The 15,730-nt window shown below is 42.6% G+C and overlaps 1 protein-coding gene across 7 annotated transcripts in view; it reads right to left on the bottom strand.

Annotated features, from left to right (window-relative positions):
• CENPT (centromere protein T) overlaps positions 1-15,730 on the bottom strand; it is a 1,095,738-nt gene that overhangs the window by 31,227 nt on the left and 1,048,781 nt on the right. For all 7 annotated transcript variants that reach the window (XM_085638668.1, XM_085638667.1, XM_085638665.1 and 4 more), the window contains one exon: positions 9,205-9,309. In XM_085638668.1, the coding sequence (XP_085494794.1) occupies positions 9,205-9,309 (105 nt within the window). The remainder of the gene's footprint in view (positions 1-9,204; positions 9,310-15,730) is intronic.

The following is a 15,730-nucleotide window of genomic DNA, read 5'->3' on the forward strand; positions in this document are numbered from 1 at the left end:
TGATATGTTTGACATTCATTGAAGTATCCTAAGCTGAATCTCCTTTCTCCAAGGCATGCACATCAGCTCGCTATTCGGTTTGCATGAAATCCTATCACCAAATACCGGGGACTATGCCAAGGCTATGTCAACTCTTTATTACTGTTTAACCTCTACTTTACAACAATACCATACCTAAGTTGTGTTTTTAACTTAGCCTGCAACAACAGAGCTGACGATAACACAACACCTAGAACTGAAAACCCTAAGGAGGTGGAACCATCAAGGCTTGAATACTGTCTCCTTGTCATTGATGACAGGATGGGGCATAAACAAATAACTTTTTTAAAACTGAGTTTACCCCTGTGAACACTAAAGAAACTAACTACCAGCCAAGAAACTACAGACCTCCATCACCTTCAGGTTAAGTTGGAAATTTGGGACTGATTATAAATTCTGACTTGCTTTTGATCCTTCAAGTTAATCCAGTCACCAGCAGCATCTTGTACACAACATAAAAACTCCAAGACATCTATGCTTGTCCTACAAGAAAATGTTAACACCAATCTTGAGAAAGCACTAAACTTGTTATCCAAGTACTTCACTAGCTTCTGCAGCTAGACCCGTTTGACTTCAATGCGCTTTTCATAGTACACATAGCTATCTAAAACAAAGGCCCTTTCTCCACCTGAGTTAATTTCCAATGATACACACAGAAAAGAAAACTCTGTTCTACATTAGCAACTCAACTGTCCAACATCTCACTCCCAGAAAAATCACACACACACACACGCCAGCATTGGTCAAGTCTTATTTCCTGAACAAGTTACAAACCTATGTAACAGCCTCTCAGCAAAGGCTACACACATGGAAACCACCTGAAATTCAGGAAGGAAGTAAAGACCTGGCTCTTCCATTATCAATGGCGCACAAATACATAGATCTCTTTTCCCTGTGTAGGCTAAATATTTATTAAATCTATCCCAACAGAGATCAGAAGCATTAAAAAAACAGTTTTCCTGGTTGATCTCCCAGGCTGAACACTCAGACAACATGAATCTTGGCCACCTCAAGCTAGTGGATGCAATGCTCTGCCGTGGCTGCTAATTATAAGCGTAAAGGGGTGTATGTTATTAATAGCCTATTAGGTCACAACATACTGGATTTGCAACTTCCTACACTTATTTGTTTTCTGGCTGGGTTCTTTGATAGGGGACTGCACATCTGGACTGTGCCATGGAACCATGGCTGTTGAGGAACTATGCCTGTGGATTGCCCTTCTGTGAAGTTCTTGGGTAGTCTCTGATGTGTACTCATTAGAACTGTGTATCTTCTGTGAATGCGTAAACGATGCACTTCATTACTCTTAGGTGGATGCAAGCAATCTACAATTAAGGTCTGTAAGCAGTGCAGGTCAGTGAGTCGCTCTCTCTTGTCACTCTTTGGTATCCATAGGATGACAAGATTTTGGAGAAAAAAAGGGACATGCCATAAACATACCAGAGGGACTACAATTTTGCCATGGGGAATAAAATAAATGAATCATCAGCACTCACCAACATGGAGAACACAATACATTAAACCAAACTTTTACACAGTATCAGCTGCCTTAATTAAATTGTTCTCTTTAAACTGGTGCACATGAACACAAGTCTGCCTGTGTGGTTAATTTCACCATTTGAAAAAGAGAATTCTCCAGAAATCTAAAGGGATAAATATGGAAAAAAAAAAAAAAAAAACAGAACTGTTCAGGCAAATCTAGGACGTCTGGTTACCCTACCCATACAGCATTTACTCTGGCAGCCAAGAATCAATGCACCTCTGTAACTCACTTCACTTTCACTCATGAGTAGCCGAAAAAATCATTTTCATAGCTGCATTGCTCTGGTGTATGGATGTGAGTCACTCATTTTCATTCCTGGATGGACTTGAGATCATTCACTACGGGTACCTGATTCCAGACAATGCCCGTTGGTCAGTATCTTGTAGTCATTTGGTGGACCCAATACAGCTGTATACAATGCATGCCTGTGGGTAGCTTATCTGTTTTTGCAAGAGAGATTATATAGAGCAACGTCTATGATTGTGTATGCTGTATCTCCTTAGTCCTTCCCGAGTTAATGTTTTAGAAAGCCGCTCTGTCAGACAACCACAAGTTAAGGTAACCTCCAAGTGTTCTATCCACCACTACATGCCCAAGTGCAGTGACCCCAGACATGAAAAGAGCATTACTTTGGTGAATCATACATGACATCAAAAGGTGTTCCAACTAGGTAACACTGCAACCAAGCACTACCCTATGTGTAGCATGCCAACTGTCCACTAATGTGCTTCGGATCCTAATCAAGTGTACGAAGGGCTATACAAATGGAACTACAATATCTTAACTTGAGATTTGGAACAAGTGAGCCTATGAAACATACTAAAGCTGGAGAACCATAGCCAAAATTAAGTGACATTATTTTTACGCTTTGATCTATGTAGATTAACTTGCTTGAATTATGACTTCAAAAGAAGTATCATGAAACACAGAACAGTGGATCTGGGAGTAGGGCTCACTTTAATGAAACACATGTCAAAGTACTGGCTTTTCCATACCAGGTGCAGCTCTTGAGTAGACATCCACACAGCAAGGCATCATGAACATATAAGTTGAGGAGCAGGTTGCTGATTTGCAAATGTCTTAACGGAATGCCTGCAAAAAGTGGCGCTGTGATAATCATACCTCTAATAGTGTCTCCACTTTGTGCCATGGTAGCCTGTCGGAGTAACGCATGACATGAACCACCAAGCTATCCCACTTAATCTGTCTTGTTGAAAGGAGGAATGGAAACAAGTAGTTGGTCAGATTGTGAATAAGCATTTTGTTTTGCTTATGGAGAACTTCAAAGATCATTTAGGAGTGCCATAGGTGACGGGTGTGGAAAGAACGCAGGTAGATGGATTAGATAGAGCTTTTTATTAGAAGAGATGCAGCAGATACATTTGGTTTACGATGTGAATTTGTACTAGATATTACCTTTGTTTTTATAGAACTTGAGAAATTGTACTTCTATAGAGAACATTTACATTTCTCCTACTTGCCTGACCAAAGCAGTAGCCACTATGAACAAGTACTCCAGGATAACCTAGTAGATGGGCTCCAGAAGGTTTTATATTTGTGCTCCTATGACTGTGTTGAGCTCCCCTGATGGAAAGCATCTTGGTACGTTTAGCAATGTTTGAAAACAACACTCAAAATCATTCACCTCTCTAAAGAGTGAATTTTTGTCAAGATATCATAACTATATAGAGATTACAGTTCTAATGAATAGTTCAGGTCTGCTTCTCCATGGAGCTACAGATATGATAGAACTTTGTGCTTAGGAAATACATAAAAGTGTTTAGTGAAATGACTGACTAAATAAATCTTAGCCACTGGTAATTACCCGGAGCTGCATTCCATCTCACAGTTGTTTGTCCTCAATGCCTCTTCAGTGTTTTTCTGCTAGAGGGGTCTGGCTAGGCATTTTGGGCTAGACAGTTCTTACTGCAGTAGTAGCAGGTGTCTGTTGTGAGTGGCATAGTGTGAAATCAAATTATTTGACTTGAGGGACTTTCAGAAATTACTAATGGATAATGTTCATTCAAGAAGTCTATTCCTGCTTTTTATTTTCTAAGAGCAACATTGAATAGAGTCTCTATTCTTTTATAATGTATTTAATTTCAACAAAGTGTTTTTTAGGGTAAGCCTCAAGATTTCCGCCAAAAGACCGTTCAAATGTCATTGGTGTTCCTTTCTGGGAGTTCTGATCAAAGATGTTTTGAGGAATTTAGTGAATGACCAATCAAATTAGGTCAAGAACCCAGCTATCCGAACTGATGTTTTGAAGACTTGGATTAACCCCTCAGTCCTGTTCACAGCAGTATGGGATGAGAAGGGTTAACCCAGGTAGACAAGTTTGTCACAACCTCCACCTGAAAAGCCTCCTTTTCCCTTGTGTTGCGCTATTGGGCTTTGTCATTGTTCTCTATTTTACTTCCTGTAGGACAGGTTCTGGCTTCAGTATCCCTTGCTGTCTCTTGGCCAAAATGTAGCCGCAGTGTAGAGGTAGTTGCTCATTTGTATGTAGTGTGGTCTACCCGTTCAGTATGATTGGTGTTGCTAAAGAGTGCAGCAGCATCCATTTAAATTGCCTGCAGCGCCTCATCAACCTATTAATAATAAATCCTGGGTCTATCAAACTGTTTATTCAAAATTTGTGATTACACCTCCAGGTAGAGCAATGTATTATAAAGCCGGCAGTATTTGCTCAGCACTACACCACTGCCCTTTAGCTGGAAAGTTGTGTTGGTGGTATCCATTGAGGAATCTACGCAGGCATTGCGTTGCAGAGATTGCAGAGACAGTTACCATTTTTTCCCCAATAATTTGTTACTTTTTCCCTCACAGTCCTGTGGCACTGTGCCTGTGGATACAAGATTACAGAATCTTTTATGTGCCGCTTCTGAGATTGCAGAGCTGGTTTTGACCTCAATCAGGAGGCAATCTGACAACCAACCAGTTGCACCATGCTACTTGCCTTGCAATATCGCTCAAGTCTATGGTGGTAGTCTTCAAATAAGAAAATTAGTTACTTACCTGTAACCACGGTTCTCCAGTATTGGTATCTTTCACAGATTCACATGCTTGAATCATCCCAGTCGTCGTAGTGGGAGTCCCACGGTATCATTATAAAAGTAGTGGATAATACTATCATAGGCTACAATGCAATGAACAGTCACTGCAACAGCCTATCTACCTTCTTTTGTAAAAAAGAACCAAACTTAAACAACAACCTCAAGAAACGTAGACAAGTCCTGCCTTATCTGGATAGGCACAATATCCACATAGGCAAGTTACAAGAAACGCACATGGCGCCCAGAGCAGACTCTACATTTGCATCACGATGGGCGACACAGAGGTTTTTCCACGTACTCCACATACTCCAGAGGCATGGCAATACTAATAAAGAAGAACCCTGCATAAGATGCAGTGGGGTCATTGCAGGATGCACAGGGTCGATATAACATCATGTGGGGAAGGTTGGTAACATACTCTGTCACACTTGTGTGCTGCTACAGACCATATGTAGCCTATCCAACATTTTACAATGTCCTTTGGGGGAAGGTGCTGGACATAGGGTCCACATATGTGCTATTGGGCAGGGACCTTAATACAACCGTGGAACTCATAAGGATAGACCAAACCCTCAACCACATCATTACACAGCCACACAGAGGCAGATGCAGCAGATCATTGCAAACCACTGTCTAATAGATGCATCGAGACACCTGCAAGCTCAGCTAGAAGAAGGTACTCGCTACTCCGCACTACACTCAACCTGGTCCAGAATAGACTACTGGAGAGTATCCAGAGGGATGGGAACATGGGTGACACATGATCAACACCAGCCTCGAACTTTGTAGGATCATTCCCCGGTCCGAATCACACCTGTCCCCCTGACGGACTGTACACCTCACGCCGCCTGGAGACTCAACCCTACAACCTTGTTGGATGCCTCTTTTAGGACAGAGTTGGGGCTAGAGATACAAGAATTTTTTCAATGAAATGTTGGATCAGTAATGCGCCTCGCCACAATGTGAGAAGCCTTTAAGGTCACTATTAGGATCATATGCATGGCAAAAGGAGAAGTGCTGAGGGATATACGCAACCATCTCAATCGCCTAGAGGCGGGCCTTAAGAGGTTGGAACAAGAGCTCGCAGATTTCCCCACAGCAACTATACAAATAGCCGTCAGGGATAAGCTAACGGAGTGCAGGGAAACAGCAGACAAGGAATGCCTGTTTCAGGGGCAATATTTCAGGGTGCGCAGATATGGAGAGAGAGGCCAGGGAAAGCCCTTGCAGACCAAGTCCGCCGCCCTAGAATTGACAATTATGTGCTAGAGATAAGAGATTCGAATGATAACCTACATAAGGACATGGCCAATATCCTACAGACTTTCACCACATTCTACGCCACTAGAGGGCAGCAGGCTACCTCATATTTGGAAGATGTGGTGCTGGAATGGCTCAGGGAGGCACAAAGGGAGTTCCTGGCAGTAGAGCTCAAGGAGGATGAGATGAGAGCTGCAGTAATGCAGCTTCGATGTGGCAAGGCACCCATCTTGGATTGCCTGCCGGACCATTTTTTTTTAAGACGTATGTAGATTACTTTGTCCCAATTCTTAAGAAGGTATACGAAGAAGCTAGGGAGGAGGGAATCCTTGCTCAGTCCATGAGAGAAGCGACCATAGGGCCACTTTACGAAGGGGAAGCCTGGGGATAGGTGCAAGTCATATCGGCCATTATCCCTTATAAATTGTGATGTTAAGATTTTAGATAAGGTGCTCGCGATTAGGCTAAGCCTCCTTATGGGCTCTCTGGTACTGCCTGATCAGACATGGTTCATTCTGGGGCGCTCAACTTCACATAATCTCAGTACTCTATTTTCATTGCTACAGGATGTAGACCCAGACATAGAAGTGGTGGCAGTCTTTTTAGACGCTATCAAAGCATTTGATTAGGTGGAATGGGGGAACCTCCTTGGGGTGCTAGGATAGATGGGGTTCCCCTCTGGTTTCCTCTCCTGGATAAGACTACCGTAATCAGCAGATGCCGGCCAGGGTGTCGGTGAATGGTGGGTGTTCCACCCCATTTCGAGTATCATGAGGGACGAGACAGAGGTGACCGCTATTGACTATTATTTGCGTTGGCTATAGAGTCACTAGCGGCGAGGATCTGTCAGAAATATCGGGAACATGCAATACTGTACCCCACCTGGCAAATTTTGATATACCTTTATACGGATGATATTACTTTATATGTCCAGAATCTGCAGGTTAGCCTAAACCCCATATTACAGGAATTTACTGCTTTTGGAGGGATCTCGGGAATTACAACTAACTAGGCAAAGATGCTAATGTTTTCACTAACCAAAGCCACTCGCCAGTACCCTCTGGATTATCCTACAGAATGGTGCCAGGCAGATGTAAAGTATTTAGGAATAACTATCACTAGGGACAGGACAGAATTGATATGGGTCAATTACGGTCGTGCCCTGACGTCCCTGATAACGCGTTGGATCGTTCTGCCCTTCTCTATGGCAGGATGCATATCATTGATCAAAATGATAATACTGCCCAAACTGCTGTACCTGTTTATAAACATACTATACAACCAGAGTCAAATTTGTTTTTAAATCGCAACTGATCAGGCTGGCGTGGGAGGGAGACAACCCAGGCTAAAATGGGACACATTAACTCGCCCCTTTTCACAGGGTGGCTTCGAGGCACCGGATATGAAACTATATTATGTAAGTGCACAGGCACACTTTGCCACATACTGGTTTCATTCTCCCTCATACATGCCGCACCTAGCCATTGAGCAGGGATATATGGGCCCTATCCCACTAGTGGGATTCATTGCACATAGACCTAGGGTCAGGGATTTGGATCGCACCACTGTAGACAGCACTAATGCGGCATGGAGGGACATGGCTGCTAGACTTGAAATACCAATACTATATTCACCAAAAGTGCAACTTTCACAGTATTCGGACCTTGAGGTCACAAGAGAAGTGGTTTGTCAGTGAATGCTGCAAAAATTAAAAATGAACACATGGGGGACCTCTTTAACAACGGACTTTTTAAAATTAAAGAACAATTATTTCACCACAGTGAACCTACGTCCATGGAGCGGTTCATGTACGTGAGACTCCGCCAGAGCATTAAGGCTATCACACGTGATTTCCCTCGAGAGCCACCAACACTGGGCCCACTACACACAATTTTACAGTGCGCTTCCCCGTCTCACATAGTCTCCCTGCTATATCACCGCACGCAGGCATCATTGACACATGACCCAGCTGCCTCTAGGACTTGATGGGAGGCAGATTTGGGCATACCCCTCTCAGATAAACAGTGGACATATAGCTGTAATCAGACGGGAAACATATCTGCTATAAGCCGCTTGAGGATAATACATTACAGGTTTCTCCACCATTTGTATTACACCCGGCTAAGATGCACAGATCCCAGATTCGGGCAGATGATAGATGTGACAGGTGTGGGAACACAGACTTTCTGCACTTAGCATGGGAATGTGCACCTATCATGGCATACTGGCGCCAGATCCTGGAGGTGCTCGGAGAGATGGTAGGGACGTCGCTGCCGATGTCCCTGCTGGGATATACTGAAGAAATTGAGGCTGCTTCTAGGAAATTAACAGCACTAGGGCTCTTGTTGGCGAAGAGAAGGGTGGCTTGTAGGTGGGGGTGGGGCAGAACACCAAAATTTAAGGACTGGATCCAGGACCTTATACTGTGGCAGGAACCAAATCATATTTATGCCGAGCGCCTACCGCCTACATCCAGGCCAAGAGACATACAGGGTCCTCCACAAATGTATGTATTAACACACACGTCTTAGAGGGGTGGGGAGAGCATGCAGAGCTATTGTTGGGTAAGACAGCAGAAGGGGAGAGGAGGGAGAGCATGTGGGACATTTCTTGAGAATTAAGGGGCCATCTCCCTGAGTCAGGCCAAGTTATTTTTCAATTATGGCATGTGCTTATCCGACCATTGCATAAAGACGTTGATGCAGATTTCTTATTGTTGTTTGTATCATGAAACTTCAAAAAAAAAAAAAATCGTAATAAGAAAATACAAAAAAATAAGTCACACGAGTACCACCCCTCCCCCCCCCCCCCCCCCCCCCCCCCCCAAATTACAGGCAGTGGTTCCCCAGTAACACTGGTAATACTAGGAGTAAAATACTCGTGATTGGCTATCCACCACATAGCCCTCTGCTGTTGTATGATAGCAGCACGGACATGTTTATCAACAGAGATTGGAAGTACCAGACTGCTTGGCACTTAGTATACTGGGACATTGAACAATTTTAAGTTGGTATGTGGGACCAGACTGTGTAGAAGGATTTCACGGCGCAACCTTAACTTAATTGTTTTGGGGATAACCATAGTGAGTAGCTAGTTTGCTTTGTAAGATGTTATGGTTTTTATATTGAAACTTCTTACTTTAGTGACAAAAGGAATACCTGTTAAAAAAAACAATCGAGTGATGTTGGTCAACTACTTTTAGGAACAGCGACAAGAAGTCATAACATGCAGGGGGTGTGTAATTTGTTTTTTTTACTGACAAGTTATTCTTGCTTTGTTTTGTCATACAGCAAAGATCCCACTTACCGTCTCATCAAAAGTTCAACATCTGATGCTTCCACAGTGGTCCTTCCTGCATGGGCAGCGAAGGCCTCCAGATCAGCACTCAGCTGCTCCATGTAGCTGCTCACGCTATGTATACAAACAGAGTAAATATAAGTTTGCCAACAAAATACAATTCAGAGCCCTTCTAGGCACAGCAATATAACAAAGAATATTTACTCATTACAGTTAACTATGTACACTTTTGAGTTCAACTGGAGGGTAGCATAGTAGTGTAAAACAGATTCAATATCCTGAGTGCTAGCCTCAAACATTTAAGAACAGCAAAGAAATGAAAAGATTTCAGATTTCTCTAGGATTTAAGGAAGAAGGATGTTAATGTTGGTGCATGGTGGCAAGGGGCACTTTTGGCAAAAAAACTGGGAGCAATCTAAGTAAACACGGTTATGAAAAGCCATAAGGGTGTGGGAGAGCTGGCAGCAGAATTCCAATGAGTAACAAGCCTGTACAGAACTGCAAAGCAGTAGCTTTATATGTTGCCATTGCTTAATTACCGTACCGTGAAGAAGAACAGGACTCGTTTACGGTGCCCAAAGTGAATGCTGGACTCAACAACTTGACTCAGGCGCAATGGGGAACTTAAAAGAGCACAGTAAGCATGATATCAAAGCACAGACCACTGCAGGAAGGCAAGATTGTTTTCATAATTGATGAGAACCAGGTCATAAGAGGCATATGTGGGGGTTGGTCTTAGGTGTGTTATTTGTGAGATGGTTTGGATGAAAGGAGGTTGGCGGAAGCGAGGCTGGTCTCTGCCCCTTTGCAGGCTTTCATATCAATCCCTTGATGTCACTAGCATATAGTGGAGTGAAGTACTGGAAAAGCAGAGTGATCTCTTTGAAGAGCCATTTGGAATGCAAGTATTGGAGAAGATTAAGATGCCCCCAGACGCATTTGAATACACTGTCAAAGACTTATGGCTGCCTCAATAAAGAATTATAACGGGGTAATGAAGACCAGAACCATTGAGTGCTCTTCAAGGTTTGGAAATACACAACTACTGAAAATGTGGAAGGTGCAGAATGGGGAGTTTAGGACAGGTTTCGGAACAGAAATAAAAAGAGATACAAAGGGCTCAGCAATGGAATAGCAAGGAATACTGCATGTTAGTACTGGCCTGTCTGACAAGGGACAGCAGATTAGTACTGAAGATCGGCTATGGTTGAACAACAAAGAAGCAAAGATGCTTTCGACTGCTACAATAATGGGTACAGTATAGGAACTGTGACGATAAAACAGCCCAAAATTCAATAAGTCTAAGGGCCATGGCAGAAAAAGGCCTTTAAGTAAAAAATGAATGGAAGGAGTGCCCTGCAGGTCAGTACTGACTGGTACTGGCAGATCAGGACACAGGGTGCAAATCCCATCTGAGCAGAAATGGAAGCTTCAGATCACATTGCTGGAAAGACAGGCAGGAGTTGGAGGACAACACTGAAGATCGTTTATAGAGCAGTATTCTGGCCGCCCATTATTATCAAATACTGCACAAAACTCAGTTACATTCATGTACTAGACAAAGTACATGACAGCAGGCCAGTTGTTAATTTGTAAAAAAAATAATAATAAGTGCCGGGGCTCTCATCAGGAGGCAGCTTCTACCAGCCCATTTCTCCTGTTAGCGCCGCTTAAAACAGAAGCCATGAAACCCTACAAGTGGAGGGACAGGATGTGGTGTAATGGCCAGCGCTGCTGACCTCGGGGCTGGGGAACCAGGTTCCAGCCTCGGCTGTGCCTACCAAAAATGAATGTGTCCTTAACTAGTGCTCAAGCACCAGAGTTGATGATTAAGTGCCAGTGCTGAGCATCAGAAACCACCTGCTCAAATTAAACACTGAAGTAGGATCACATCAAGTACTGCAGTCTGGGAAGCTCAAAGGCCCGTCGTTTTTTTGTAAAATCTTTATATTAGCATTTCATTGATATACAAGGTCAATACATCGTGATAACATCGATACAGGTGTTCCGTACAGCACTACAGGACTGAATGCTCTTGGGTGCAGTTACATTGGGTGGCAGCATAAGTCTTAACACAAAAATCTATACTGCACCTGGGGGCGGCTCGCAAATACCGCCCGTGTGATCTTGTGCTGTTCCCTGTAAGGCGTGCTGTTGCTCTTGTGTTGACCTACTGTGTACGGTGCACGGTATCCTCACCTATTGTGTATTCTTTTAATATAAAACATAACTCTTCAACATAGGTATTTTGAATAGGGACTCACTGTGTAGAAGTATGCACGTGCAATTGAAGGCTAGTGGGTCATAGGGACGGTGATAGTTGCTGGGCTTTGTGGTGCAGAGGGTGGGATGCGTTGGGCTACTTAGGGGGTACTGACTGCCTTCCGTGTGCGGGTTGGGGTTCGCTCCTCTCTGGGCATCCGTTTTCTGGGGGGGTATGCTGTGCACTCTTGCGGCGTGCTTTCTCTGCGGGGGGAGTGGGGGCATGCGTGGGTGGCTCATCTGTTGCCACCTGTTTGAAGGCATGAAGTAGCGTGCCCCAGTGCATGGAAATGTGGTGTTTGCGGGTGCCCTGAATCTCTTCCAATCTAAGCGCCTCCTCCTCCGAGGCCCCCCCCGCCACGCCCCGATTGATGGTCCACCCGGTGCCCTCCAGTGCATGGCTATGCTCCTCTTTGCTAAGAGGATGCAGAGGGAGACAAAACGCGACTCCACCTTTTGGTGTTTACGGCGCCTAGCTATGCCCAACGCACAGACCTCCCATGTATTGAGATCGCTGAGCCCCGTTACCTCGAGCAGAGTGGCGTGAATCGTGGTCCAGTATGCGTGAAGTGCCGGGCAAGCCCAGAACATGTGGAGGAAAGAAGCACCGGGCTCTGGACATCTAGGACAGGTGAAGTGTGAGTTGGGGTAATAGTGCTGGAGCATTTCTTGGGTCAGATATGCACGATGCAGCATGTGATTCTGTATGTTGTTAAGACGATAGTTTCGAGATACCTTCGGAAACTCAAGGTCACGTTCCTATTCTTTATCGTGGAGGGGCCTTTGGAACTCTGCTTCCTCAAAGGCCTGTCTGGAGAAGTCACCTTGGGAATTTCCTATTACACGTACCGCTACACAAAGCACTACATTTCATTCAAATTCACCATAACACGGAATCTCTGTTATTCCCAGTGCCTACAAATTAACTCTGTCAGTAGGAAAGAAAATTTTTAATTTTCATAAATAGCTCAAACAATTCTCAAAATTTGGAACTCTCTACTAATATTCATCCAATTCAAATAACTGCCTTACAGGTCTTTCGTTGATCATTTTAAAAATATGGGTTATTGAGAATAAAAGGCAATTCATTACAGCGGATTTACTCAACCATTACCCTTTTAAATGGAGAATCCGTAAGACAGCTTTAAACTGTATTGTTGAAGATCTACTGTGGTCGATAACAATATTTACAGTTGGATTTAGACCAGCCCATTGCTTACAACACTCGGTTTTCATGTCAGTCTAATTTGCTTACTTCTTATCTCTCCTTTTCTCGTGTGTGTCCCCAGGAGAACCCTTCCTTACCATGCTCTTGAATAGATGACTTGGATCATTTCAATGCCTACATTCTGGGACTGTTTTTTTAATTTCTTTATTAACTTCAGGTGACTGCATGTATCTTTTTGCTATCTCCTTCATTTGGTGTTAACCACCTCAAACAGCCTCCCATTACGTGTTCCTGTTGTTCCCTCCTGCCTCATTTGTTTTTTTTAAAACATTTTTTTCACTTCAATTTTTCTCCCCACATCCTCAGGTTTCTCCCTTGCTCACCTGCTCCCACCACCCACTCTTTTGTTGCTTTTTTATTTACCACTGCAATATTGGTGCCCACTATCTTTGAATCGTAACTAAAAAGAATAACAAAATGGCGGCTGCCTCGTCAAGCTGTAGCGCCAGAGTCATGACGCATATATGCTTGCATCCATGATGATGCATGTGCATGTAAACTCCACTGCACATTTTTGTTTCCGACCGATGCTCCATAGCATTAGCAAAAGTAATTTTCGATGTGCAAAAAGCAATGATTAGGGGAGACCTATTGGATTTGCCAATTTTTGATTGATTTTAAGGCTTATTGTAAGCACTCTATTAACTAGTGTTATGATGAGACAATTTAATGGTGTTCATTTTATTTACCTCTGCATTAAAAAATCAAAAACATACTTTTATAAATTAATTTAAAAAGCCAGATTTTTTTTTTTTTTTTTAAAACACCTTAAAAGAAGGGATCAGTACATTTTATACTAACTATACAGGGCTAGGGGAAACTGCAGACCACAATAATACATTACAGCTTACAACCAATCTGTTTACTCATGAGGTACACATTAAATAAAAACCTACTTATACAAAACACTACCAGTTGCGAGGTATTTGACTTAATTATACGTTCTGCCTCTTTATAGGACCTAACCCCCCATGTTTTTACATAAGGGTTTGATCCAACGGTCCCTCCGTTTTTTATAGACCGGACAAAAGAACAATAGATGAACATCATCTTCCTTTGCCTTTAGAGAGCAGATGGTACACAGACCACGGTCCTTTTTACCCCCCCACCTACAGGTGTTTGCAGTAATCTGTAGGACCCCATATCTGAATTGCAGATATAACGTTTTTGCCAGTGGTGGTCTTATCTCATCCATGAATTGTTCAAATTCTGGGTTATCCTTTATAGTCAAAAATTTCTGATTCAGTGTGCCAATTGATGAGCTAAGGAATAATTCACCATTGACATAAGACCAGAAAGTAGACTTTACAAGCTTTTTGAAGGGCGGCGTCATATTCGGAGGTTCTTCCCATAAATGGGAGAGCCCTAACCTATTATACCATTGACAAATGTGCTTTAATCATGTAATTTTCTTATACACATCGAACTGTAATATTTCTATCAGTCCACTCTTGTAAACACTCAACTCCGGGGTTGTCCATAACCTAACCCAATACAGTAATGGCCTTAATATGGCTTGGTAGTCTGTCCTTTTAAGATTAATATCCAGGAACACTGGGACAAGGGGGGTTCTAGTTGGTATTTTAAGCAACCTACGTATAAAACAATTTTCTTCCTTTTCAAAGTTGTTTTTACAGGAATGCCCCCATACCTCAGCACCATAAAGTGCGGCTGATTGGGCCTTCGCCTTAAATACCTCAAGTGCCGGCGTAATGGCTTTAGAATAACTACAGCCGTGCATTTTTAAAATAAGCATCGAGTTTTGTTTTAAGGATAATTTACTTTTTTCCAACTGCCCCTTCCATGAACGGGTACTATCCAGCATAATTCCTAGATAATTAAAACTCCCCACGTATTCCAGTTTTTCATTATTTAAGGCCAAGTTCTTCCTAAAGGACTTCTGAGGGTTTACGGACATGTATTTTGTTTTGGAAGAATTTATCTCTAACCCCTTCCCTACACAGTAGCTATAGAAGGAATTCACCAAATTTTGTAGAGCCTTTGGAGTCTGTGAGATGAGGATCGTATCATCGGCAAAAAGTAATGCCGTATAGAAAAACAAAAACTTAACACAGCCGACTGGTAGTGCGCACATCAATATCAAAGTCCCATATTAGTATGTATCCTGTGCCAAGCAACTCCGGGACCTGCTGTGTTTGGATCCCACTGGACAACCAGAGAAGATAGATGAGAAGAAGTGGAGGTGGCACCAGGTATGAAGTCAACAGTCACGTGAGAAAGGATAAGTTCACTGGGTTACTTTATTCTCCTTCATGTAACATATAAAAACAGCCAACGCGTTTCGTTCCGTTTAAAGGAACTTCATCAGGGCTGTAACCAATACAAAACAACATATAAATAACAACATAAATATGAACATGGACATTTGATAATGACAGACATTATAATTATAACACACATGGCACTAAACATTTAAAACATCATGCATTATGTGCATGGCCATATATAAAATCACATAATACATGTAAACATAACTCATGAGCCACACAACATGGATGATTGTATCAATACATCGTTAAAAAAGGAATACGTTACAAAAATACATACTATTTATAATCATATGTAGGCATCATATCTTATGAATTTCAAGGAGAGCAAAAGGGGAAAAAAGGGGAGGGATCGTCTGCAGTACTAGGCCATACATCGTGTTGATACTTGATCGGTCTCCAATATATGGACTCGTTTTTGCGTTTCTCCTTTATAATCATTATTGTTGTAATTTTTACAAACTCATCTGGCCTCTATATAATGGGTATTATCAACTTTTATTTTAGATTGACTTCATCAACCTTGATGTTTACTGTTTTGGATATCTTACAGAGAAAGTTCGCATAGAGGGGTCTTTTCGGAATTACATTTCTGGTGAGATCACATCTATACATACATGCTCCTTGATGTACTTTATCAATTAGGAAACTACAGACTATCTCTTTTTTGTTCTCACATGAAATCGTGTACCGCATATACCCAGTGCTTTTACGTTAACAATATGTGACATTGTCTTATGGTCAGATTTCGGCCTTT

The sequence above is a fragment of the Triturus cristatus genome, chromosome 12 (assembly GCF_964204655.1).
Source record: "Triturus cristatus chromosome 12, aTriCri1.1, whole genome shotgun sequence".
Classification (NCBI taxonomy): Eukaryota; Metazoa; Chordata; class Amphibia; order Caudata; family Salamandridae; genus Triturus; species Triturus cristatus.